Source organism: Anastrepha obliqua, chromosome 5, assembly GCF_027943255.1.
Source record: "Anastrepha obliqua isolate idAnaObli1 chromosome 5, idAnaObli1_1.0, whole genome shotgun sequence".
Taxonomy (NCBI): domain Eukaryota; kingdom Metazoa; phylum Arthropoda; class Insecta; order Diptera; family Tephritidae; genus Anastrepha; species Anastrepha obliqua.
The window spans coordinates 96,542,867-96,570,436 of NC_072896.1; the positions used below are offsets into that span (position 1 = coordinate 96,542,867).

At 32.1% G+C, this 27,570-nt stretch overlaps 1 protein-coding gene across 1 annotated transcript; it reads left to right on the plus strand.

Annotated features, from left to right (window-relative positions):
• Positions 1 to 889: 889 nt before the first annotated feature.
• Positions 890 to 25,847, plus strand: LOC129248365 (uncharacterized). Its single transcript, XM_054887890.1, has 4 exons — positions 890 to 992; positions 1,769 to 1,878; positions 5,835 to 6,005; positions 25,313 to 25,847. The coding sequence occupies exons 2-4, from the start codon at positions 1,818 to 1,820 to the stop codon at positions 25,519 to 25,521; spliced, it is 441 nt and encodes a 146-aa protein (XP_054743865.1). The 5' UTR covers positions 890 to 992; positions 1,769 to 1,817; the 3' UTR covers positions 25,522 to 25,847.
• The last annotated feature ends 1,723 nt before the right edge of the window (positions 25,848 to 27,570 follow it).

Below are 27,570 nucleotides of genomic sequence, written 5' to 3' on the forward strand. Positions count from 1 at the left end.
ATTGCCTCATAAATGAAAATAACATTAACCATGCATACATATGCATGTACATACATATACAAATAAAAATCAAGAAAAAAACTGGCACAACTTGTTTGAAAATTGTTACGAAAATTCTCAAAGTAAAACGCAGAAATATTCGACTTGAATACCAAAGTGCAGCCAAAGTTGTTCACAACAATCGACACAAAAAAAATGCTTCAGCCAGAGCGACAGCGTAGATGCAAAGAAAAACAAAAATTAACACCAGCACACCAGCTGACATCATCTTAAAAAGTGATATGAAAGAAATATGCACTCAAAACAAAGCAGTGATGGAGCGCACGAAAAACGGGGCCGTTGGGGTGTCGTGCAAGCACCAAAGCAGCTACACTTTTGCACTCAAACTATTGCTCAGCGTGAATTGAGTGAACGCCAGAGATGAGTGCCATTGAAGATTTTTTTATATTTTTAATTCAAAATAGCAACGAAATAACCTAATAATAAACAACGAATAAGTAAATTTTGTTTCTATTTCTACTTTTGTTTTTATTTTTATTTTTGTACTGCACAAATAAATGGCGATGCAACAATTCACTTGCTATGTACGTGATGACACTCGGTACGTGCTCTTACACCTACTTTATGCATATACGTATATGTGTATATCTTCTATTGTGGGGGTAGGGAGAGAAAGTTCATTGGGTTGGGCAGCTGTGTTTTTTTTTTTTTTTGTGTTTTGTTTTGTGGCTGATTTCACTCAAAACAAAAGTGAGCATCAGACCGGCATTCATTGAAGCGTAGCGCTTTTCTTTGAATGACAACATTACTATTTGTGAGTATGAGTATATTTGCCACACTGTGAGTGTGTGTGTGTGCGTATGTGTGGTTTATACAGTTTGTATGTGACAAGTTAGTCACTAATCCAGTTCGGTGTTTGGGTGTCCACGCCCGCCACAGTTGCGCCCGTATCGTGCTACTTACAAGACGTCTGCTACGCATCATTCTCTCAGGTTAGCGCAAAGGAAGTGTTGTGTTTTGCAGTTTTATAAAAAAAATATATATGTAAATACAATTTTATTTAAAAAAAATTTAAAGTGCTTTCCGAGGAATTTTGTGCAATTTTTCATGTTTTTCTTTTCATTTATAATTTTTCCAATTTTACGTTGAAAGGAAAAGTAATTTTGTTCGTTTTGGAGAAACGAAGTGTTCGAATTTTTTCGTACAAAATACTGATGAATTAAATAATAACATAAAATTCAAGAAAATACTTTAATTTTAAAAAATTATTGATTTAAAAAAATTATAAATTTAAAAAATTATAAATTTTAAAATGTCAAATCTAAATATTGTGAGAAAAACTAATTTTACTTATTATTATTATTAATGGGAAAATATCGTTTTGTTAAAAAGCTGCCTTTTTGTAAATGGCAAACAATATTTTAGCAAAAAAATTGAAAACTTTTAAAAGTAGATGTTTTAGAGATTACATACAAATGCTTTTCCAGTGTTTTTGCTCTATGTGGCTCCAAATTGGAACTCTAGGAATTGGTGAAGCGTTTTTAATTTTTTTATAAAATGCTCCTTTATAAGGTCTTTGAGTTAAATTTTTTTTTAACATTAAAATTATTGCAAAATTTTTTGGAAAGTAACATTCAAGCTATTTTGAGTTACATTTACATGCATACATATTATATATATATATTATATATTTATGCAATTTAAATATATTAATTTGTTTTTGTTATTTATTTTCCATACAAACGCTCAACGTTTTCCAACGATGCAGTTCAAATTTTTGAATCAAACCCACCAATTCAAATTACAAAACAAACAAAATGGTTTCTGCAGTTAAATCGTTATTGGCTTTTGCCGTGATTGCCAGTGTTGCCTGCTCAGGTGAGTTCTAAGAATTTTTTTAATAAAAATAATTTTATAAATAAAAAGAAAAAGAATGAAATACAATAGAGTAAAAGGAAATAGAATAAAATGAAATAAACTAAAATTAAATTAAATTAAATTAAGAAAATGTATAAAAAATAAGAAAAATGGGATGAAAATAAAATAGATCTAAATTAAATTAAATATATTAAATTAATGTAGAACAAAATGAAACAAAATAAAAATAAAACAAAATAAATTAAAATAAAATAAAATTAAATAGAATAAATCAAAATGAATTTAACTAGAATTAAATAAAGCAAAATTAAATAAAAGGAAGAAAATAAAATAGAGTAAAATCAAATAAAAAAATAAATTAAATAAAAAAATCAAATTAAATAAATAAAATTTAATTAAGTAAAATATAATAAATTAATATAGAATAAAATTAAATCAAATAAAAGTAAATAAAATTAAATAAATTGAAAAAGAATAAGCTAATATAAAATGAAACAAGTTAAGTTTAAATAAAATATAATATTATAACCTAATGTAGAGCTAAATTAGATAAAATAAATTAATATTAAATAAAATGAAATAGAATAAACTAAAGTAATACGAAACAATTTAAAATTAAATAATGTTTTTTCCATCTATTAGTTATTTTTGTTTTTTTTAATTATTTCTTCATAAATTCATTCTTTCTAGAAGTTAGTTTAAGTCTCAGAAATATATTAACTAAGTGCATAACAACTAAATTTTTCTTCACTAAATTTTTGATATCGCAATTTTTGTGAAATATGGCACCATAAAACACTGTATTTCAAATGAATTACAATAATAAATATATATAAATAAATATAATAGCCTGAAATCATTATTCAAAATATTTCAATTAAAATAAAAGCAAAATAAAGAAAGAATTAACGACGTTAAGAATTTAATCCTATCCAAAAATAAGACAAAAGTAAAGGAGTTTTCAATAAAAATTTAGCACAACTTTAACAGAGCTCATAGAATTGAAGCGTAGAATTTTCTGTACTCAAATGTTCAAGAAGTTATACTTTTTGAGTTGATTTAAGCTTGTAAGCCTGTAGCTCAAGTTCTCTATTACGTAAAACTCACCGCAATGTGAACTAAGTGGTCTCAAATCCTGTAAGCGCCCCATAATCGACGGACTGGTTATGTTTTCGGTATACTTAAACTGGTCCTTTAAAGCACTGGAACAGAAACATCCCATAGTGAATTTGATGGCTGAAATTTGCACACTATAGCTCGTACAATCTGAAAATTTGTAATAAAAATGCATTGAAAATACAATAATATCTCATTTTAAATGTCGGTCTGAGCTTCTTTTCAAGTCTTTATTTCAAGTCTAGAACTCCATAATAAGCTTCACAGTTCACATTCACATTCACATGTTCGTCTTAATGTTAGCTTTGCACGCTCGTTTCTGTTTAATCAGCATTTTCTATAAATGAGTTTCACTTGTTAAAAACTACTCCACTGTTATTCGACTGCATAATGTAAATATTAATAAAGTAAAAGAGGTGGAAACCTGACACCTATTATAACACATTTTTCTATACCAAACGAGTTTAAATGTTCGCTCTTAGTGCCAGTGCGCATTGACACTCCCATTCGTGTTGACTGTAGTAGTTAATTTAATACCGCTTTTTCGTGCACTTTCACTCAAAGAACGTAGCCATGTTTAGACAAATAAAGATGTTCAAATAATCCCTTGGCGTGAATGGACTTTAATTATGATGTGGTAATTTGCCATCAGATACCGTTTCAGTGGTCGCTCGAATCGGTACACGGTTGCGCAGTCATTCACCATTTCTAGTTCCCTGTGTGTAAATTTACGCTTAGCAAACAAGCAGGTTAGTAAGAAAAAGTGTAAGCTTTTACTGTGCTCAATCCCTCAATTTTCCTCAACTTATTCAAGAGTTGTGTGCCATCAAATAACTAAATAGAAAAATGTGTATCTATGAAATGCTTTTCCGCAATAGCAACCATCCTAGTCGTCCTAGTCCTGCCATTTCGAAGGTGTTTATGATCTTCGGACCTTTCACTTGTGTTACTATAGTAAAGACTTGCGTAAAGAAACATACCCCAAAACAAATTTAGGGCAACTTGCACTGATAATTAAAAAAAAAAATGTTTTGGCTAGCATGAATAAAAAAAATTGTTACCTCGGGAATGTCATAAGAGTTAAAAGAAAGTATAAAGAAACAAAAATTACTACGGGAATGAAGTCAAAATTAAAAAAAAAGTTTTGGTGGCAGCACCAAAAAAATTAAAAAAAAAATTAGGTTGCAGCATCCAGAAAAAAAATGTTTACCATGGAAATGCAATAAGAATTTTCAAAACAAAATTTAGGTGGAAGCATCAAAAAAATTAAAAAAAAAATGTTAGGTCGTAGGATCAAGAAAAAAATTTACCAGGGAATGCAATAAGAATTTTCGAAAAAAAATTTAGAGGGCAGCACCAAAAAAATTAAAAAAAAAATTTGGGTTTTAGCATCAAGAAAAAATGTTTACCACGAAAATGCAATAAGAACTTTCAAAAAAAAAATTTAGGTGGCAGCGCCAAACATTTTTTTTGTTATAGCGGAAGTCCACCTCATTTGGCAGTTCGATTATTATAGTAGTTTTTCAAATAAAATTTTCTACCACCTGTTTGTTGAGCATTCTGCTATGCCACGTATGCTCCATCTAGGTATGTAGGTAGTTAAGAGTGGTAGTCGGTCTTTAAACCAACTCATTTCGACCCTTGCCGATTCTTTGTGATACCACAGTAGTAATTTACCTTCTTCTCCTCGTTAAATAATTTTATTTTAAGTGCAAATCCATTTATCTGGCTTCCACTCATATCCCTAAGGTCATCAGTATAACGCAAGAACGATGAGCTAAAGTATTTAAATCTAGTGGCATGCCACACATGTGTCCGGCATGTTCTTCTTCCTCCTCATTCTTGCTGCTTCTGCAATTGTCGAAGGGAGGTACTTTGTTCGTTAAGCATGCCGGCCTAGGAGTTAATGGTCTGTGATCAAAACAATTACTATAACATAGAGAAATTTTTCCTTGACCGATTAAGTAATGCCCTTGAGCGGCTTACATCCCAGTTTAGGCAAATACTTTTTGTAGCATTGCATGTCAGACTATCCACCCAAATTGAGTTGGCTGAAGTGAAATGCTACTTGCACCACGCAGTTTATGGGTTGAGAGGGGTATACCTACAAACTCTATACCAAGAGGTAGACGAGTGGTGATTTATCCGCCTTACAATTTCCTGGAATGTCACTATACGAAAATATTCCGTCATCTCGTTAAGAGATGCCCAGCATTTACGATAAATGAATTGATTATTGACAATCCCACCAAGAGATTTTATCGCCGCTTAGCTATCAGAGTAGATATAGACTTCTCTCAGAAATTTGGACTTCTCCCATTAATGGCTAGAATTTCAGCCTGAAATATGCCACAGTAATTAGGAAAACAAGCCGAAATGCATACTTTTGGCTTTTTACAGTTGCCGCCAAAACCGACTTTATAGTCAAACTCCGTCTGACAAACCTCATCAAATTTATCGTAATTTACTTCTTAAATTGCTTATATTGAGATGCATAAATATCCAACTTGAAAAAAAAAAATAATTGCATGAAATGAAAAGAAGAATTATATATTACGAAATTATTAATAATAATAAAAATTGCATGCAAAAATAATAATATAATCAAAAAATGTAATATAAAAATTATATTACAACTCATACTGAGAATATATTAAGATTTAACCACAATTTAAAACAACAGTAAAACAGTTCAGTAAAATGAATTCGATTAACAAAACTTTAGAAGTTTCTAACTACAAAAAACCAAACAAAAAAAAATCGAAATCAAATACAGCCACAACCACTTAGTTTTTAATAATAATTAAATCGTTTCACTCTCTCTCTCCGCCACATTACAGCATTCGCCATCCAGTGCTACCTCTGTGACTCAGCCACTCATCCAAAATGTGGTGAGAAATTCGAAGCGAGCGATGATATGAAATTCGATTGTGCACGCGTCTCCCCGCCACGCTTCCTCCAGAACCTATTCAACGTTAATGCCACCGGCTGCATGAAGAAGGTCCTCGATGGTAAGTAATAAATATTTGATTAGTAAGAGAAAAAGAAAGCAGTTGCACTTTATGTGAACGCAGTTGTTGTACTTTGTTTACTCATTCAGTGACATAATTTCTCCGGGGCTAATAAAACTGAAAGTGTTTTAATATAATACCAACTTTCGGTTAGCATTTTTATGGCTGCGCTCAAGGTGTGCGAATGTGTACATCTAATAAATATACAGTTTCGGGTAGAATATTTGAACTTTGCAGAGGATAAGCAAAACAGTAAATATGAGTAGCAATCATTTTCGTGATTTTAAGAATTTGTTTCATATTTATTTTAAAATTTTTTTTTAATTAATAAGCGAAATAAGTATTTTCGTGTTTTTAAGATTTTATTTCATATTTATTTGAACATTTTTTTAATTAATAAGTAAAATAAGAACATTTCTAACTCTTTTCCTTAATTTTCCTAAGTAAATATTATCACCTTAATATAAACATTTTTTTATTAGTACAACGCCCTATATGAATCTTCCATTAAGCGAAATAGTGCTGTATGTCTTATTCTTCTATCAGCCCTTTCAGATGCACAATGCTTTCTTTCTTTCCTTCAGGATGCATACCACTTTCTTCCTTACAGCTCTATCGGCCACAAATCCTGTTCTTCTTAATGCAGATTTTACCGTAAGAAACATATCGGAGATCTGTCATGATCCGGCATATAAAAGCGCTGGAATGTTGTCGTTGTAGAAAAATTGTTGAAAAACTGTTGTTGCCAGAAAAAGGCCGCTTAATGACTTACTTTACTGTTAAACTAAAAAGTTGATCGGTGGAAAAAATCAACTTCAATGCAAGCGATGACCAAGGTATTCTTGTTTTTTTTTGGATGGAAGCGATAGACTGCACTCTAATCAATATCAGCGTCTGTCGCATACGACGAGTATGACAACCATTCTTCTTCTTCTTCTTGATTGGCTGCTTGATTTGAACAAAGCGCGCAAGTTGTTTCTTTCTCGTGCTAACCGGCGCCAGTTGGTTACATCAGGCCAAGTGAGGCCAAGTCCTTCTCCACCTGATGTTTGCAACGCAGAGGAGGCTTTCCTTTTTATCTGCTATCACCAGCTGATACTCCAATTGAATACTTTCAGAGCCGGAGCGTTTGTAGATTAAACTAAATAAACTAAAAAGTTTTCCGTTAAGTTGTATACCTGCTGGCCTCAAAACAATCTGGGGTCAATTGACTCATAGATGTTGGTCTAAAAAACCGCTGATGCACCCGAAGTAATGATATACCTTAACGGGGGCACGGCAGTATAATTTTAAACGTAGTTTGGGTAATGCACAACAAAAAACAAACAACTACAACAACGATATATATATATATATGGGGCATTCTTCGCCAACCGGACACCCCCATCTGCCCAGAACAGTTTTTATAAAAACAATTTTTCCCTATGCCGAAATAAAAGCTTATGTCATGTACTTTAATTTGTCATGTGGCACTTTTTAAATATTCAAGATGGACCTACTTTTCTAAAGGGATTAATGCATCGATCTCTTATCGATTTTCCCGACATTTTTTAGACGATAATAGTTCTAAAAAGAACTGTTTGACAGATTTATTTTTAATAGTTTATTCGTTTAGACTTTTCTATAATTTGTTCAAATTATTTCTGTACCGTTTGACATGTGAAATACATCAAGAACTAGTGCTGTTAATGAAACAGTCGAACGTTGCACCAGAATCTCTCTCTCTACTTTTCTTAACAAACTACTTCATTTTTTTTTGGTGTTTTCCAACATATTTGTCAATATTCGTCGTCCATCTTGAATATTTAAAAAGTGCCACATGACAAATTAAAGTACATGACATAAGCTTTTATTTCGGCATAGGGAAAAATTTTTTTTATAAAAACTGTTCTGGGCAGATGGGGGTGTCCGGTTGGCGAAGAATGCCCCATATATATATATATATATATATATATAATATATTAAAAACAAAACATTGAAATAAAATAAAAAATACAAACAAATTAAAAAATCTAAAAAATGTATATCCCTGCGCAGAACTCTATACAAGACCCCATCCCTGTGTTAAAAGTTATTTAGTTTTTTATAATTTTATATCCATTTTGTCATAAAAATAATACTGAATAGCTAAAAGTTCCACTCGTTGCTTGCCCACTACAAGCACTTAACATTTTTTTTGTACGTAACTGTACATATGTACATTCATATTAGTACATATATAATATATACATATGTATATATGTATATCACTATTTTTACTTACATAAGTAAGCTCCTACATTTCTAACTACAAGCAAATATGTCAATGATGTCATGCATACCTGTAGTTTTTCTCTTAATTTTCTGCACGTTCATATACATTTTACATACATACATATGTACATACTAGCATATTAATTTACTAAAGTATACATATGTATGTATGTGTGTCTATTCGGTATGAAGTTGTACGTGTTTTGCCCGCTATTGCGCTTTAACTTTTAAGCGAAGCTCGCAGTCGAGCGGAAATCCCCAACCGGTTTTTGTATCATTTCAGAAATATTCTTAATCGCGCAGTTATTTTGTAAATAAACACTGTGTAATGTACCATATGAATGTATGTGTCTATTGTCATACGATATATCGTTTATTTATTCATTTATTATATTTCCCATAGTTACGAAAATCGATTTGTTGTAAGAAATTGCGAGCTAATCTTCTTCACATTCATATGCGTATGTACGAGTATACGAGTATCTTTTTTATGGAAATTTTTTCTCAAGTTTTTTGAGCCGCTTTTGTGTTTAATATGCAGTGCCTAAATTATAAAAATTACAACGAAAAGAACTCTGTTACATATAAAAACCTGAAAATAAATAGGAGGCTGTGGAATACTAACACAGATGTACTTCTGTCAACTGTGAGCTCGATGAACAAACAGAGATTGTGGGAAAGAGCTTTGAAAAGAACTCGCATCTACAAGGACGTAGATCATAATATTGGTAGAAGCTACTTATACGATGCAGTTTAAATTTATAAATCTCTTGAGTTTTGAAAGTCAGATGAAGAAACTCTTTCAGGAAATGCAAAGCTCCCATTCTAGGAGCTAAACACCTACACCTGTTTCATTTTGAAGGTTAAAGAGCGAGGTTAACCCATCTTCGGCCGCTACAAGAATTCGACATAATTTTTCCATTTCCTTTTTAGTCAGTGCTTATAGGACCATAATCAAGAAAAATTAAAAAAAAAAAAAAAATTCTGACCATCGGTGTTTTAGATATGGACTGGTCGAAAAATCGACCACTGGCCAAAAACCGTCAAATATATTAAAAAAAAAATACAACATTTATGAAAAAAATTTAGCACACGAAGTCAATTTATTTAATTTTATTTCAAATACAAATATTTTTTTGTTGTTTTATTGATAGAAAAGTCAGCTTACAAATTTTTATGATAATCATCAAAACATATAGTACATATGTAAATGAATATTGCACTTTTTGCAAGTAAAAATAGTATGTTTCTTGCAAAATTTACACCGCCAAAATTTGTTTTCAGTGCTTCTCATGCCTTTCATTGATCCGAGGAAGGTTCGATGGACCTTCATCTCCATGTTCGTTTTCATACTCGTCCTCGTCCTTGTCGTAATTCAATAATTCTGTTGTGACTTTATTCTATACTTTGCCACCGCATTATCATGGAGATCCACACCACCCATGCCATGATTATACTCTTGAATAGCTTTTGGCTGCGGGATAGTGATAGTTTGTTTTTTCTTCCGAACAATATCTTTTAGTGCTAATAATTGGATTGACTGTGGAGTTATTAGTTATAACATTGACTACAGCATTATCATTCCACCGAACAGTAAATATTTCTTGCTGATGATCAAGTAGTTGGTCAAATGTTCCTCGTATTTCTTTTTTTAAATTTCTCTAAGGAGAATCGCCCATTCTATTTTCGCGAATAATACCAGTTGCAAAAAATCGACGTTCGTTCAGAGGGCACATTAGACGGTATGAAGAGAAAAAAATTATCAAAGAAAATGATGTGGCACTCGGGGTCAGATACATTGGCAAGCAAGTCTAAGACTGTTTGTGCGCCTAGACCAATAGTTTTATCGTGAGGGGTTGCTGCTCCCCCGTACAATGAACTAGAAAATAAGTACCCACTTTCAGATCACAAGCACCATGTTTTCAACCCAAACCGGATTGGCTTTCCCTTGATAAACATTTTGCAGGAGTGGCGTCCAAAGTATGGAATCATCTGTTCGTCAATAGAGAGATTATGGCTAAAGACTCCAAACTACATAAACTTTTTGTTGAGAGCGTCAGTAATAGGACGAACTTTCGCAAAACGGTCTGCTGCGTTTAAATTCGTGTTGTCAGCGAGATGGAAAAACTGCTTAATTTTTTTAAACCAATTACGACTCATAGCCTGCTTCACAATTGGAACTCCCATGTCCGGTCGAACAGACCAGTAGTGGTCAATGTGTGCCAAAGTATGGTACCCCGATAGGTACAATATTCCAATAAACCTACGTATTTCGATTGGCGTGATGTTAATTGGAGCATTGTGTTGGTTTGCATACTCCTTTGTGAAAGTGGTAATATTTGTGATCAAAAAACAATGTAAAGAGATCATAGGGGGATTTGGGCCTACAAAATAGTGCAATTATATATACGTATACAAAAAGGATTAATTGCTTACCAATTTCAGAAAACATTTCTTCCAATTTGATTGCTTCCACATTTATTACGGTCCTTGTGTATTGAAAATCTCTGGGTTTTCGCCATATGGGACGGGCAAAACCCGATTTACTCAAGCGAAAAACTCTAGAACTAAAAATCTTAGCGGAATGCCAACATTCCACCGCTGCATCCCTTTTAGGATAGTTCTGCCCTAGTTCGATATTAGACGAATGAGAACTAGTTCGATTTGTAGGTATTTTCTAATAGTCCCGTACCATCCAATATAGGACAGGTTCGATTTTGGAGGTAAGGTACTAGTGCTGAACTAGAATTTTGGTTCACTAGTAGTGATTTTCCCTGAAGGGGTAGTACCTTTCCTATACCACAAAGATAATCACTTCCATCTCTTTCAATAAGAAAAAAATATTGCTAGATTTTGTTCTATCCTACATGACAGTTCCTGGCCAGCGGTCGATTTCTCGACCACTAAAGTTTACGTCCATGAAACAGTAAAAATTATTGCAATATCGATATGTTACTTTTTTGATTCTCTTAATTTCATCTTTTCTCTTCACAATAAATTAGTAACAATTATTTGTTTTTTTGTTTTTCATTATTTTTTCATCTGCACGTAAAAATAGTGATAATTTCATTCTTTTACAAAAATCTGCCTGAACCTTTTTTTCTTAAAAAATTATGCTCTGGAAATTAACTAAATTCCAAATTTAAAACTTGTGAAAACTGATCAATAAATTTACATTTAGTTTCTGAGATATTGGAGTCCGAAGTTGGTGGTCGAAAAATCGACCAGCTGCCGAAAATGGGTTAAACAAATTAGATAACACAAAGTTGAAAATGAGTTAAAAAAATAATATAAAAAAACTTACGAACTATTTGGCTGACATTTTTCTAAAGATTTTATACGGAAAAGGAAAATATGAGCATTCGTGATTTTTTTTTTGCTTTTAGAGGATATGAAATTTTGAGAATTTTGTGATTTTTGGGTAAGAAACTCATTTTCAAAAATTCGAAGGCCGCATTCTAGAAGCGATACACTTCTTTTTATATTTATTTTGAAGCTCAAGGAATGGGCAAATTTGAAAATGAGTTAAAAAATAATAATAACCAAAAAAATAATTCCTTGCAATTTGACTGAAATTTTGCTACTAATTGTATATTGGAAAGAGAGTGGAGGGAATTTTGTATTTTTGACTTAACAAGAAACCTATTCATTGTTTAAGTGGATTAACCTCACCCTAACTACAAAAAATAGTTTTTCTAAAAGTTTTAAAATGAGTTAATAATAATTATTAGCAATTTGTTTCAATTTTATATCGGAAAGAAAGAAATGAGTGCGAGAGAATTTTTAATTTTTGTAAAATGGTGGGATCAAAGTTTGAGAATTTCGTTATTTTGGTTAGGCGACGCATCGTAAAAAATCATGACTCCTCTTGTAGAACTCTAGAATATTAAAATGAAAAAATAAAAATTAAACAAATTTTTTTAAAAATTAATAATCCCGGACTAAGTGTTAGGCACTTCACTTTTCAATTTTAAGGTTAAAAAATGAGCTTTACAAATAACAACTTTAATGTTAAAATGTTAAAATGATAAAAAAATTTACTCTAATTCTTATAGAAAATCAAAATATGAGTACTCGAGGATTTTTTGTCTATTTTTAAAATGAAGCAAATCAAAGTTTAATGAATGAGCTGAAAAAAATAATTTAAATATAATAAATATTTGAAAATGATTTAAAAAAATAACATACAAAATTATTGTACCAACGATTTGGCTGCAACTTTTCTACTAATTTAAAAATATTTTGTACTAAATTATTTAATACAAATTTGTAAATAAATTTATAAAAAAAACGTATTAGCCCTTTGGATGACATTTTTCTAAAGATTCTATACCAAAAAGAAAGAGGTGAGAATTCGAATATCTTTTTATTTTTGAAAATTGACCCAACATTTTTAGAATTCCATGATTTTTAGTTGGCTGTGAACTTTCAAAAACTCATAACTACCATTCTAGAAGTTAGAGGCTCCCTCTTTGATTCATTTTGGGGTTATAGGAATGAGCTTAAAGACAAAGTAATAATTTGTATAAAACTAAATAGCTTAAAAAACAATTTTATTAAAAATTCATACTCCGTTTTTTTTTGTTTCACATCTTCATTTCGTGATAAAATATTAGTTTTAAGAAGAAATAATAATTTAATAAAAATTAATAGGTTTATTTACAAACACAATAACTTTTATAGCAAAGCAAAGAAAAATTAAAGCATAGTAAAATTATTACTATTAAGACTAAGAGTAAAAAAAATATATTTATTCAGAAGGCACATCATATTTCGATGCCTGCTTACGAGTGCATCATTTTCTCGATTTCCATCTCTAAAAAAAAATTGCTACCCCAGAAAAAATTAAATAATGCCGTTAACAACGCCTCAAGAAATTAGTCTACCATGCGTAGACAGAACACGAGAAAAGCAGACAAAGCCAAATAGATTCTTTAACATTCATATTTACATATGTACATGGCCCTGGGTTCGATGCCCACTGCGGCATAAAAGTAAAGTGGCTGAACGTAGTTGGAAGAATCTCTTAATTAGAACTAATAAAAATTAACGCAATAAGTACAGCATATATTAGTTATCATGCGTGTGCATATAAATACATACATACATACTCGTGCATGCTTATACATCTATGGTATTTTTAGTAGCTCTGCCACTTCATCTTCAAAGGCGAATATGGTATGACCTAAAGCTTGGTTAATTAAGTACGACAAATACGTATTGCCGATTCATATTCTACATATATGTACATATACATATACATATACATACATATTTTTAATACACACCTTATACATACATATAAAATTTAGTACAAACTTTGATATCATCAACGAATTTATTAAGTTTACCTATTAAAGTTTGCAAACGTCAAGCGAAAGTGTGAAAATACCAGATCTATGTGTGTATGTGTATGTACATTTTGGGCCAATTTGTCCAAAATAAGGCTTAGCTGCTTGCATTTGGTCTGATATAATAAAATACTGTCTCTTGGCATACATTTGTATGCGTGTGAGAAGAAAGAAGATAGTTCCATTTCCAATTTTTTTGCTAAACAGTTGGCCTTGGTGAGTGGGAATTTTATAGCAAATATGGGATGCTTATATGCAAAATATTGGCCATGCATGCCAAGACTTTTTCTACTGTGTATTCAAGTAAAAAGTTTTGCAAAAATGGCTACATTGAAAATGTTGTGAGTGAAAAACAAATTCAGGAGCTTCAAGAGGATTACTGCAGAAGCTAAAGGAGAAGAGCTCAACTAATGAGATAAAGCGTAGTTGTATGTATGTATAAATTTACTTAAAATACTTTCACATTTCTTAGGATTCGTCTCAAATTTCACTTACGTAAAATTTGATTAAAATTTATTTTTTTATAATATAGTTATTATAAAGTTTTAACGAAACAAATCAATTAAAATGTTGCTATTTTTTGTAATAAAGGATTTTTTTTTAAATTATTAGTTAAATAACGCAGACTTCACAAGAATCAGATGATACCAACTTTACCCAAGGTTTTTGACTTTCCTTATGCTGAGTCCGCTTATGAACTTGTGCTTTCGTTGGTTAAACTTTAGCCCACTAATTAATTTACTTAGCCCATTTTCATACTCAACATTTAGGTATTTGTAGCTATATTCTTCCCTATTTGTTATTAAGTTCTCCACACCCAGTAAATTCAAATTGCAAATGTTACATTTCACAAGCTCTGTTTGCTTTTAGCACAATTTATGTTTATTGTGAAGTCTAAAATTGGTGAATTGGCAACGCAACTTTTGAATACTATAATCGCATGAATCTTTATTTTTAATAAGCAAAGTGAAAGTGTATAAGTAGAATTGTTAAATATGAAATCCACTTGCATATTTCATATTTACTTTTTCATACAAACATTTCATATAAACTTTGGGTTTTTCCTTTCCACTACTTGGAGATGAAACATTAAATTTTTGGAAAATCAAAAATTTCATTTTCACAGAATAGCAGCATCTGTAGTCCTGTGTCCGAAACAAAAAAAGTATCATCTGCTTTCTTGTATCATATTTGTAGCCACATACAGATGCATGCAAATACATATATATTCGAAAGTAGAATTGAAATCAGTTTCCCTTTTTGGCAATTCTTCATCTAAGCTTTTAGTAATAACTATATTTAGACATTCGTACATTCGCAGATGAGATCATGATGAGCTTGAGTGGCTAAAATTGCAGCTGTGAGCGGGTGTAGTGAGTTCGATGACATTATGTCTACTGTATGCGTGTTTGTATTGTTATAGATGGACAGCATTTAATGGGTAATATCTAGCATTAGGTAAAATAATATATACTTATGCATTAGGGTGGGTCGATTTGTATGGATCTATTTTTTCCGACATCATTCCTAGCAGATTCGGATTTAACTTAAAATTATGAGATAAAAAGTCCCTTAGAGTATAGCGCTAAAATCAATTTCGAACATCACAAATTGTGAAAAAAGCTATGTATCTAACTAAGGTCGGCAAGTAGGTAAAAGTGGCAATCGGTCTTTAAGGGGTGGTCAGAAGCCCGCCAAACAGTCAATTCATGAATGCCTGACCGTTGAGAACGTCAAGATATCGTAGCTGAAGGTTGATCAGCAACACTTTGCGCTACAGCAGTGATATTCTTAACGGAATGACAAGTTTTCGGTCTGCCAGTCCTTTTTCTATCCTCAACATAATCAGTTTCTTGAAATTTTTTCACCAAATTTTGAATTTCCGACTCATTCGGACGATTATTTCTACTGAATTTTGCGAAATGTTGTTCTTAAGGGGTTAGGGGTAGTCAGAGGCCCGATGACGAAATAATGATTTCCAATTTTTTTTTTTTGCTAGTCAATTGCTTTATTTTACAAAAATAGAAACATTGCATTAATACATCATGTTTCGACTTGACTTAACCTAAATTTCAAAAAAAAAAATTAATAATTGTAAAAGTTATCGCTGTATGTGTGCAGTCCGTTTCTCCAGAAGTCCCCTGCGGTGATCATCACAAGTCCTTGAAGTTTCATCTAAAATCAATCGGACAAGAGAAATTAGTTTTATTTATAGATAATCTTGTGCCTGATCGAAGCTGTTTGTTTTTTTTAATTTTTCAAAATTTTTCAAATTTAATTGTTAAGTTTTTATGTTATTTAAAAGCAGTATAAATTTTATTCAAATCTATCAAGCAGTTTTTAAGTTGCAGAGATCACCAATTCAAAAAACATAGTTTTGCGAAAAATGCATTTAAAGTTTTTCTATAGATTTATATAGAGTTATACGAATTATTTATTACTTATGCTATGCCATCTATTCCTGGGCCATATAATAGTTCTTTAGCCGTCATAGCACCTTACAAAACATCGATTTGCTGTTGCCTACGCAGCATTCTGTCTCCTCGATTGTTATCGTTAGCGCGCTTATCTGCCACCTTCATACGGGCAGCACTCATTATTTCGCTGTTTTCGGATTAAAACACATTTTTTCTATTCACTGAACGTGACTTATTAATATTTTCAGAACTCCGAAGTTGTCTTGAAAGCTTTCTAGAATCACGTCCTATAGTAAATTGCTCAGTGCAACGACTACATACATGCATACTGGTAACAAAAAATATATTTTTCAGCACTTTACTTGTACTACCTAGAAATTGTAGATATATGTAATAGGGTATAAATAGGAAGTATACATGTTTAGGTATACTTATATATACACCAAAATGGACGTTCATAGGGGCTGCTGCTAGCTACTTCCTCTCGACCGCCCGAGCGCCCTTTGTTAATTCTTGAATAACTCGAAAAGTATTCGACGTATTCCCTTCAAATTTTCACACAATATTTTTAAAATATTATAATTTAAGAAAACGCAAAAAAAATATCCAATTTTTTGAAAATTCTGACTACCCCTAACCGCATATTGAAAGTAAAAAGCATCTAAAACTGCAATAATTATAAAAACGTTGTTAATTTAAAAAGGAAAAAATTGTGAGTAGAAAAAAGATAAAAGTAAATTTTTAAAATATTGCGAAATTTTATTGTTTTTTTGTTGGTTTTTTGCAAGTTTGAGTTTGATTTATATATATAAAAAAATAAAATTAAAAACCATTCAAAATCAATTTTAAATAATAATTTGCTTTGTGACACTGTCTTGTGGTTCTTTAAATAAAAAATGGTTATCAAAAACACATTCTTCTTAGCAAAAAATCCTCAACTACAAGTTTGTATTAAAATAAAAAACATTCATAGTACTTTAGTTAATATTGAGGGGTTATATACCTTCTGAGCCCGAAAAAATGGACGATTGTCATAATTTTTTTTTTAAACATGTTTTAGAACTTTTATTCAAATGAGGCATATATCATACTGAAGGGCAACTCTCGAAGTACACATTTTGGTGTTTTTATTTTTAAAAATGTTATTATTTATTGTTGATATCACCCCTTCCCCGAAACGCCGTTTTTTAGAAGAGGCTTGCGGTGATCACGGTAGCGCATGAGCAGCTCAACTGAAATCAAAAAAACTGAAATATTATTGTAATTAGAAAAATGTTTTTTAGTGAATCTGAACGGTTTTTTTACCCAAAAAATCTTTTCTCGATATGAAAACCGCTTTGCACCAAAAAAAAAAAAGATTTTTGAGGGATTGAAAAATTAAAAAAAAAAAATAATTCCAGGGAACTATGCAAATATTTATACATAAAGACTGAACCGTTCAGATTTACGAGGTTGTAACTCCGAATAATTAAAAAAAATTTATGCAAATCGGTCAAATATTATAGTTTTTGATAAATAATGATCACCGCTACGGTAATTTAAAAAAAAACACGACTTCGAGATAATCGCGTCTAAAGTTTTGCTTGCACTTCTCGTTCCAAGAAAGGTCGCGCGTTTCCACGGTCTGTAACTTTCGTTCTAGTACTCCGATCTTTATGATTTTTTGAATTTATATTTTTAAGATGATGTACTTTTAGAATATACCATAAACAAATTTTCGATTTTTTAGTCCAACACAAGGTATATAACCCCTTAATCTGGATTTTAACTTCATTATTTCTTTAGTCAGTAAACCTTCTCTTAAAATTTGGATTTTTTTCTTATAATTTTGTCCAAAATCCGAACCTGCTTGAGTCTGTCAAAAAAAATTGTCTTGCCATAATATGCATATACAAGGAGACGCAAAATTAATCATCCAATTTAGAGAAGTCAAAATAATGATTTTTATCACTCAAAATCATTTTGTTTTCATTTAGTAAAAGACGTGTTAAAAAACAAAATTGGTTGATTAATTTTGCGTCACCTTGCACATATCCCTTGGTTGGTTGGTTGGCTAAGGTGGTGAGTCTTCCAGAATCCAACCAGCGCTTCCGCACCATATCCCTAAACAATGAACCATATCCCTAAATGAAATTAATTCTTACTTGGTGTTCTCTAGTCGTTTATTTAAATCAGCGATAATTTTCTGAATCCCGGAAATTACGAGATTCGTTGTTGTGAGTTCCGAAATAGTTTTTGCTCAAGTTAAGATGTACAATACGTATTTTGGTTCTAATTATTTTTATTTTATTATTATTTATTTTTATTACATGTTTTAGTTGAGTTATTGAAAGAATAGTCTCAGTATTTCATACACTCAAATTTTTCCCTTTTGGAATGCAGAAAACTAGTAGTAGAGAAGATTTTCTACACTAACTTCGCCCGAATATTTTTTAAACATAATTTTGAAATTTTTATTTATTTTTAAAGAAATAAAACCGATATCATCAAACACGAATTGAATTTGAAGAGGTCGAGCCAAGGAGCACCAGGAGATTTGGTGGCCGATTTTCCTAAAACAAGGCTAAAAAGCCCATTGTATTTAAAGCTCTGGAAAGGGGGTAGATAGTCAAGGAGGGAGGGAGAAAAGTATCAGAGAAAGAGATAGGAAAGAATAGGGACAGAGATAGAGATAGTTAGTCTTGTTAGAATTTTCCAGATTCTTTGGCAAATCTGTAAATATCCTCCAGTTTTAGAGAACGAATATTACTCATTCTCCCGACATCAGAACCCAAAACTCGTAGTCGCGCTCTAGCAAAGGCAGGACACTCACAGAGAAAGTGCTCAGTGCTATCCGCCTCCTCCAAGCCATGACAGGCATAACGGGCATATCAAACACGAATACTATTTCTTATTTTCATTACTTTTTCCCAAATTCGCCAAATTTTTTTGTTTGTTTTTTTAATGAATTATTTGTAATTTTTTCATTAAACTTTAAATTAATATATTTTCTTGCCCTGCCGAAAAAAGCTATAACAGCTATTATTTCTTTTAGTGAAAAATATTTCTTTTTTAATAATTTAGTACAATGAAGAATAATTAAAGACATGCAGAATCAGAGTTTTTTTATTTTTTTATTATTGCTTGCTTCCGCCGAAAACATTTTAAATGTAATGAAGCACATATAAAATATTTGTATTTATTTTCAATACTGCTTATTTCATTTTTGGAATTGTGCTAGTGAAATTGTATTTACTTGCAGTGCATTTTCATTTTCAGTTGCAGTTCAGCCTCATCAAATACATACGTAGCTATGGGCATCCGTATGTAAAAACCTTGAGAAAATATTATCTAATTTGCATGAGAGTAAATCAACTTTTCCAATTTTAATTTAAACAGAAAATTATTGAAGCTCAAAAAATTTGAATAATATGTAGCTGTTTTGCATATTTGTTCATATATACATACATATATACGTCCTCTATGCGAGCTTATGCCCATTAGCAACGCCACTCATTCAGCCACTCAATACTCCGGCTAACCACCTAACATTCGTTTTCTACAATCCCATCCATTTGTTTTCATTTTGACTTTAGATTTCCTCGCACTTTGCCTCAGCCGGCAAATGCTGACAAAAAAAATCATGTGAGTCTACCTCATGCCCATATACTCGTATATATATACATTAGTGACCTCATAACTATGCACGCAAGTGTTTTTAAAAATATGAGAGTATCGATGAAGTAATCAACTGATTTCAGTGCAGAATAAATTTATTCGAAATTTTGCTTCTAACTCGCAGATTGACATTAAATGAGGCTTCTGTTGGAAACTAGAATGCGGCTGATAAAAGAAATCTTTTATTTAATATAATTTGATTAATTTAAATATTACAAAGAATAAGTTTTGAAAGTATGTAAATTACTAAAACAAAACTTGTTAAGCACACCTTCAGACATCTATACGGTAGTGTGGAAAATGTAGCTCCGCAGAACAGTGGAAGGAAAAAACAAAATGGCGGCAGCGTATCTCTGCCCTAATCACTTTAGTTTCGGAAATAATTTGAGTTTTAGAGTGTTTGAAGATTTAGATTAGATACAATTGTCAGACCAATCCTAACATACGGTATACTAGTATGGTGGCCGGTTTTAGAAAAGTTAAATATTAAAAAAACAATGGTGGTGCATGTATAAAGAATGATCAGTCTTTGCATCTGCGGGGCCCTTAGGCCTACACCCTATGCTTAACCTATTACCAATAAAGCAATTCGGTAAGCAAAGAGCTGCCAAAGCAGCTTTCAGATTAAGAGAAATCAGTCTACTCAGAACGAACCAGAGAGGAGACTCCTCAATTTTAGAAAAATTCCGCTGCATTCCTGATACTACGGATTTCTGTAAGACCAAGGATGTCAACTTAAATAAATCTTTCGTCACAGTATTTCCTTCCAAAAAGGAATTGGATAACGTGCTTATTGTTAGGAAAAATGATATAAACATCTATACAGATGACTCAAAACTAGACAACAAAGTAGGTGGAGGGGTTTACTCCGATAAACTCGGAGTATGCCAATTATTTTGCCTACCTGATCATTGCAGTGTATTTCAGGCGGAAGTCACTGCCATAAAAGAGGGACTTACAGAAATAAATGCGAGAGTATTATCCACAAATGAAGTCTTCATATACTCGGGCATTCAAAGCGCTTGAATCTAAAACACACTCGTCAGAAACAGTCTTAGAATATTTTAAACTTCTAAATGACGTATGTAAGTGCTACAAAATGCACCTTATTTGGGTGCCAGGCCATAGAAATATAGCAGGGAACTGCAAGGCAGATGAACTTGCCCGAATCGGTACAACGCTCGATCTCCAACCGGATAAGACGCTGATACCTATGCCTATAGCCACTAGCAAATTACTTATGATAGAGAAACCATCAAAAAGGTAAATACAAGTTGGCAAAACCTCATAACATGCGAACTGAGCAGACAGACATGGCCGAAACGGAACAGCGGTCGATCGAAAATCTTGTTTAGATATAGCAGAGAAGCCATAAGAAAAATTATAGGCTTATTAACTGGTCATTGTTTAATAGGCAGCCACGCTGGAAGGTTAGGACTCCCGTACTTCGATTTCTATAGAAGCTGCTTTAATACAGAAGAAGAAAAAACAGTCAGACACCTTTTATGTGAGTCTGAAAGTTTACCTATGAGGAGGATGCGCACTCTTGATACGGCATTTTTAACTGAGGTAGCGGACATAGCGCGAACGAAGCTTTGCTCGTTTATTAAAGCTACCGGATGGCTTGAAAAGGAACCCATAGGGTAAGAATAAGCTTCAGTGGTATCACAGTGGACCTGCGAAAGGTCTAAGTGTGTCGTTGCGGCAGCCACTCAACCTACGTACCTACCTTGCTATGAAAAGAAATTGTTTGCTACTAAAAATTAGATATGGAAATATACGATTACTTTTATGAATTATTTTGATAACTGTTTTTGGTATAATAATATAATGAAGTATCATATTTATAATTTTCCATCTAAGAAATAAATCAGGTAACACCAAATACGATTAGTTTTATTAATTATTTACACTTTTTTTGTTGTACATTTTTTTTAATGGATTATTTTTAATTTTCTAGGAAAGAAATAATTCAGAGCAAATACGGCTATTTTTATTATTATCTATTATATAATTTTTTTTGTACAGTCTTTTTTAAGATTTTGTTCGTATTTTATGAATTATTTTCAATTTTCCATGAAACAAATAATTCAGATCTTAGAAATACTAATATGTTTATTCATTATTATTTTTGTTTTTTTTTTTTGAATTATTTTCAGTTTTCAAACAAATAATTCAGATATCAGAAATACCAATATTTTTATTAATTGTTTTTAATTTTTTTTTTTTTGGTACATTTTTTTGTACTTTTTTATTATTATGAATTATTTGTAATTTTGCATTAAAGAAGTAAATCTGATATTATTAGCAAATATGATTATTTCTATTAATTATCTAGATTATTTTTTTGGTAATTTTTTTTTATTAATATGAATTATTAGCAATTTTCCATGAAAGAAAGAACTCCGATATCAGCAAATACGATTATTGCTATTAATTTTTTATTTATTTATTTCTTTTTGGGATTTTTTCTTTTTTTGTTATTGTGAATGTTTTATATTTTTCTTTATGGGAAGTATATCAGATGTTAGCAAATTCGATTAGTTTTATTAATTATTTAGATATTTTTTTTTGGAAATTTTGTAATTTTTTTAAATGGATTATTTCTAATTTTCCATGAAAAAATAAATTAGATATCAGCAAATATGATTATTTTTATGAATTATTTTGATAATTAAAAAACAACAAAAAATTTCCACAATTTTTACTTTTTATTATGAATTATTTGCAATTTTCCATGAAAGAAATAGTTCCAATGTGAGCAAATACGAATATTTTTATTAATTATTTAGATAACTTTTATTTTTTATTCGTATTTTTTTAGTTATAAAGAATAAATTGTAATTTTCAATGAAAGAAATTTAATTATTAGGTAAATCGGTTTTTCGGTAATTTTTTTTTATTATGAATTATTTGTAATTTTCCGCGAAAGAAATAAATCTGATTTTTTTTTATAAATCACTTAGAGGTTTTTTTTATTTATGAATTACTTGCAGTTTTTTAGTTAAACTTTATAAATATAGTTTATGTTTGCCCTACTGAAAAAGCTACAACAGCTGTTATTTCTTTCAGTGAATTAAAATTTAAATTTAAATAATTCAGTACTAAAAAAAATAATTAAAAACAGTCAGAATCAGTATTTTTTTATTATAACCATTTATGTATGATCAGTTACGAATTCCTGGGTTATAAAAAACTACATATATTTTTCATTATGATTAATAGAAACAACACAACATTTTAATAAATCAAACGCAATGAAAATTAACCAGGTCTTGTTTGAATATGCATTTAAAAAAGTAAAAAAAAAATATGCTCCAAAAAAAATATATATATTCATAATATTTTTAAACCTTCAGAGAAGTAATAGTCAAATTCTGTTTGAGAAGAAAATAGCTTAACAGCGGCTCCAGCACTTTCTCAAAGTAACTCACACTAACCACAAATAATTCTTGCCTCACGATTTCTTCACATATATTTTTTGTTTGTTTCCTTGTTCACTCCTTTCAGGAGCATAGGGCGTGGACAAGCTAGTCTTGCGTTGCTCACGTTAAACTATTTGATTTCTGACTGGGTAGGTGATTAGCTTGCCGCTACCAGTCCTGTGTTTTACATTTTTCTGCCCGAAGGATCGCACAGATGGTTGACGACTTCGCTAAAGCTGATGTGTCTGCGCTTTTACCGCGGTTGCACGCTTCCTCTTACTGGCGCCACTGATGCAATGTGTAATGCCCGCTTCCTTTTGCTGGCGCCACGGATGCAATGTGTAATGCCCGCTTCCTTTTGCTGTCGCCACGATGCAATGTTGAACTGGGTGTTTTTCTTTGTATTTGCTTATTTTACCAGCCACAATGCAAAGGATAAGCTTGGATTTGAGGAGTGAGTTTGAAAACGTTTTTGGGATGGAAAATTATTAGAAAGAGGGAAAGTAGGTAAATTTGGAAAAGTGCGTGGACCTTGCTTCACGTGGGGAATTCGAACTCACAATCTCTGGGATCGTAGGCTAGCGCCCTTACGCTAGACTACCAAGGTCGCCTTCTTCACATGTACACCACGTTTTAAAATTCTAAACACGCCACAATTGTTTTTATAAGTTTTGTAGTATCGTACCACAACTATTACCTTATATAAGGGAAATTGAAATTCTCCATACAATTTTAAAAAATATTTAGAAATTTTCAAAATTTTTCAACATCTATAAAATTTAATGAAAATATTCAACTTTTTAACCAGAGTTTTTAGAATTTTTATGGGTATGCAGTTCTATAGCTCACTGAAACATTGCCGATTTTACTTGCTTTGTACAATTTTTGCATGTACAATTTTTTTATATAGAAGAAGTCTTGCATGGTCAACAAAAAATGAAAGCTGCCAATAATCGGTATTTTGCAGTCACTTGTCTCTTGCACTTTGTTACATTAAAGAAGATTCAATGGGTCATAAACCTGCGTACCCAGAAAAACTCTCAAAATTCTGGTAAAAAGTTGAAAGTCTTAATGAAAATTAAAAAAAATTTGGAAAATTTGTGTAAAGTTAGAAACTTTGTGTTCTTTGGTATTTTTATAAAAAAAAAAGAAATTGGTTTGTTTATCATTTTGCCAAAAAGTGTATACCTATGATAACCAATCGTAAGGATACGAATTAATAGCAGTTAGGGCAAGTATGTATACATTAGTGTGCCTCGCCAAGAAAAGGTACAGTTTTTCCACCGGAATTATAAATGCCTTAAACTTTAAGACTTCAGACAAATATTTCGGAAAAATATTAAGATTTATGTGCGCCGCACTGAAAGTACCCACAAAAATAGAGTTTTTGATAAATAAAATTAGTTTTTTAAAATATTTTTCCCGAAAAAATCACGATATTAGAGCTTAAGCTTAAAAGATCTGTCTAAAAATGTTCAAAAATTTTAACAAAAGACTCAAAATAATGCCATTTTTAAGATACTTTTAATGCAGGCCAGCCAGCGTCAGTCCTAATAATCTTTAAATATTTTGGAGGAAGTCTTAAATTATTAGCTTGGGGAGAAAGAAATCCACTATTTTCTCGGTAGATGGCTGTAATGAACTGGGGAAAAAGAAATCCATTATTTTCTTGGTAGATGGATGTAGTGAAATAATGGATTTCTTTCGCCCCAAACTAATATGATAAGTATTATAATATCCCTGAAAAAATAGTACCAATTTTTCTCTTATGGAGATTGATGCAGCCTAATAAACATACTTACCTGAGTGCATATAAAATTACAAGCGTTACGTAAAGCATTAGGCTGTGAAATAATGTCGCACGTAAAACTGGTTTCAAGGTCAACAAAACGTACGTACGAGTAATAAAATTTCGTAGTACCGAAAGCACTGAGGCGTGAGCACATTAAACAATTTTTTCTTGCTTTTTTTGTTATTTATTTATTGTAATCATAATTTCGCAAAACAAGCTTTTGCGCCAAGCTGACTTGTTCACAGCCATACGCAAGCGTACAGCGCCAACTACAAGCAAATTCCACTGTTTATTTACTTATTAATTGCGCGCATTAAAAACTCATTAGTTGTGAATTTATTTAGCCTTTTGAAATTATCTTTAATTATTCCACAACGTTTCTCATCACTTTTTCATGTCTCTTACATTTCAGTGCCCGGTCATCCACAAATCGTGCGCGCCTGCTACTTTGGTGATGTCTCGAACACTCAATCCGGCTGTCGGCCAGATCCCTCCTTGCCGTTCGTGAATCAGTTGTCGTGCGATGTTTGCACTGGCAATCTCTGCAACGGCTCCAGCGCCACAGCTCCTATCGCTGCAGCCATCGTGCTATTCTTCGCTTTGGCCCGCATGCTGTCCTAAACTGGTTGGCCGCCACTGTCGATGCGTAAACACACAAGCAAAACAAAATACAAATTGTCGTGTAAGGCTGTTTCTTCTGCAAAATACAGCGATAAAATAATTGTAAATGTATTTAGTTTGTAATTTTGTGCATTTTGGCCAATCTGAATTCACTTATTGTACAAGTATTTAATTTTTTTTCAAATTTTTCTCGCTTTAATGTATGCTATTACTGGGTGTTGCGCCTCTACGTATGCTGCTCTTTGTGGGTGCACATCTACATACATACCTAGAAACTTGTGTACGTTTTGTTTTTAAATAAAGTATGTGTATGTAATTTTTTTTAATGCTTCTAGTGTTTCTGTGGATGGTTTTATTATTGACTTTAACTATTTTTAACTACATATAAACTTCCTTTCAGAAATTAAAATCCTTTCACCGATTCTACTTACCTCTCGAATATGTGTAGGTTCGCTCAAATAGTTGGTAAAAAATCTGAATAAAATACAATAAATATTAAATAAGCCTCTTATAATAAATATTGTTGGGTAAAGAGCGCTTATTTCAAAAGTGTACGGAGCTGGTTGTTCTGAGCGAAGTGCTGGTTTAATTTTATTTCGTGTATTGATATATAACCTCCTCAAAACCAAAAACTATCAACATGGCCGTTATGTAGGTATGTACATAGGCAGGTGAAATGGTTGAAGTGCCGGTCTGGCACTCCTCAAGTAGCACTGAAGCGCCGTTTTGATACCATTATGAGACCTCCAACAGGCAGTAATCTACAGCCAGCCAAAGCTGTTGATATAACGGAGAAGATTGATGGGATTTAGGTTGGCGCTCTGCCCCAGACTGTCGAAGAAAGGAGCGCTCAGTGACCTTAGTCGTCTAGCTGCCAAACCTGGACATTTACAGAGAAAATGCAGTCTCCTTCTCTGAAAGGTCCCCACAGCTTCTGCAATGGGAATTAAATGGTAAACCTAGCTTTTTCACACCTACGAGTTTGGAAATTGAATGGAATTGAAGGCGGGTTCTAAAGAACTTTCTGAGACCTTCGTATATCGTATTGGGGCCAAAGGGTGTTCGAAATGGCACATGAAGAAATGGAGCTCTATCTTTTCTGCGCTTTCCTGAGAAATAATTTGTGCAGTTCCCCCTTAAAAAATGTCAACTGGCCCGAGCATGTAATTACTTGGACCTCCATAATTTTCTTTCAAATTGTAATCGCGTGCTCGAAATTTGTAAATATTGTGCATTTGGAGACGAATACTTTTGCAAAAATTTTACAAACCTCAGGTTCAGAGCTTCGGAATCCAGACCATCAAAGCAAAATGTTTCTTGGGCCTACCGTCAGATGAAATTGAAATTAAGGACAGGTGAATAGACTTTAACGGCAAGGGTTAATACAATTCTACAATAACAACAACACCAACTTATAAATGTAGTTTTTGTTGTTGAAGTGGTTGAGTATTTCTACTCTAATAATCGTAATTAGCGACCAGCACCGTTTTACTACCACTGTCCTCGTGTGATGATGTCTTGTTTTTTTTTCTTTCTTCTAAGTCACATCCATTTTGTGAGAGCCAAGTATAGCAGAAAATTCTTTATCTCGATGTCTGAGATCTCATTAATTTGCTGTATTAAATGCTCTTACCGAAAGAGCGAAGTCGTGCCCTAGCTAGCCCTGGTCCTTCACATAAGTAGTGGAAAAGACTTTTCTTCACCCCTTTCGCTTGACAGCTTCTGCAGATGCGATTGAAGGGGAGGTTGAGTTTGGCTGTAGGTTCCCCCACATTCCAATGATCTGTAAGGGTTGCACTGATGCGTATAATGTTTGGTCGAGAGCATCCTAACAGGTGATTCGTCCTCTGGATTTTGTACGGCGGTCATTTGTTTTTTGTTGTAATACACGTAAGCATGATAGTGTAAAGCAATGGATGCTTTTATTGTGTTGAGTGGGGTGGAGACTGCCACCGCCTCTGCTGTGTCTAGTGTCGAACCTTTTCTTGCTAGCTCATCCACTATCTCATTACCACGTATGTTCCTATGACCGGGAACCCATATCAGAGT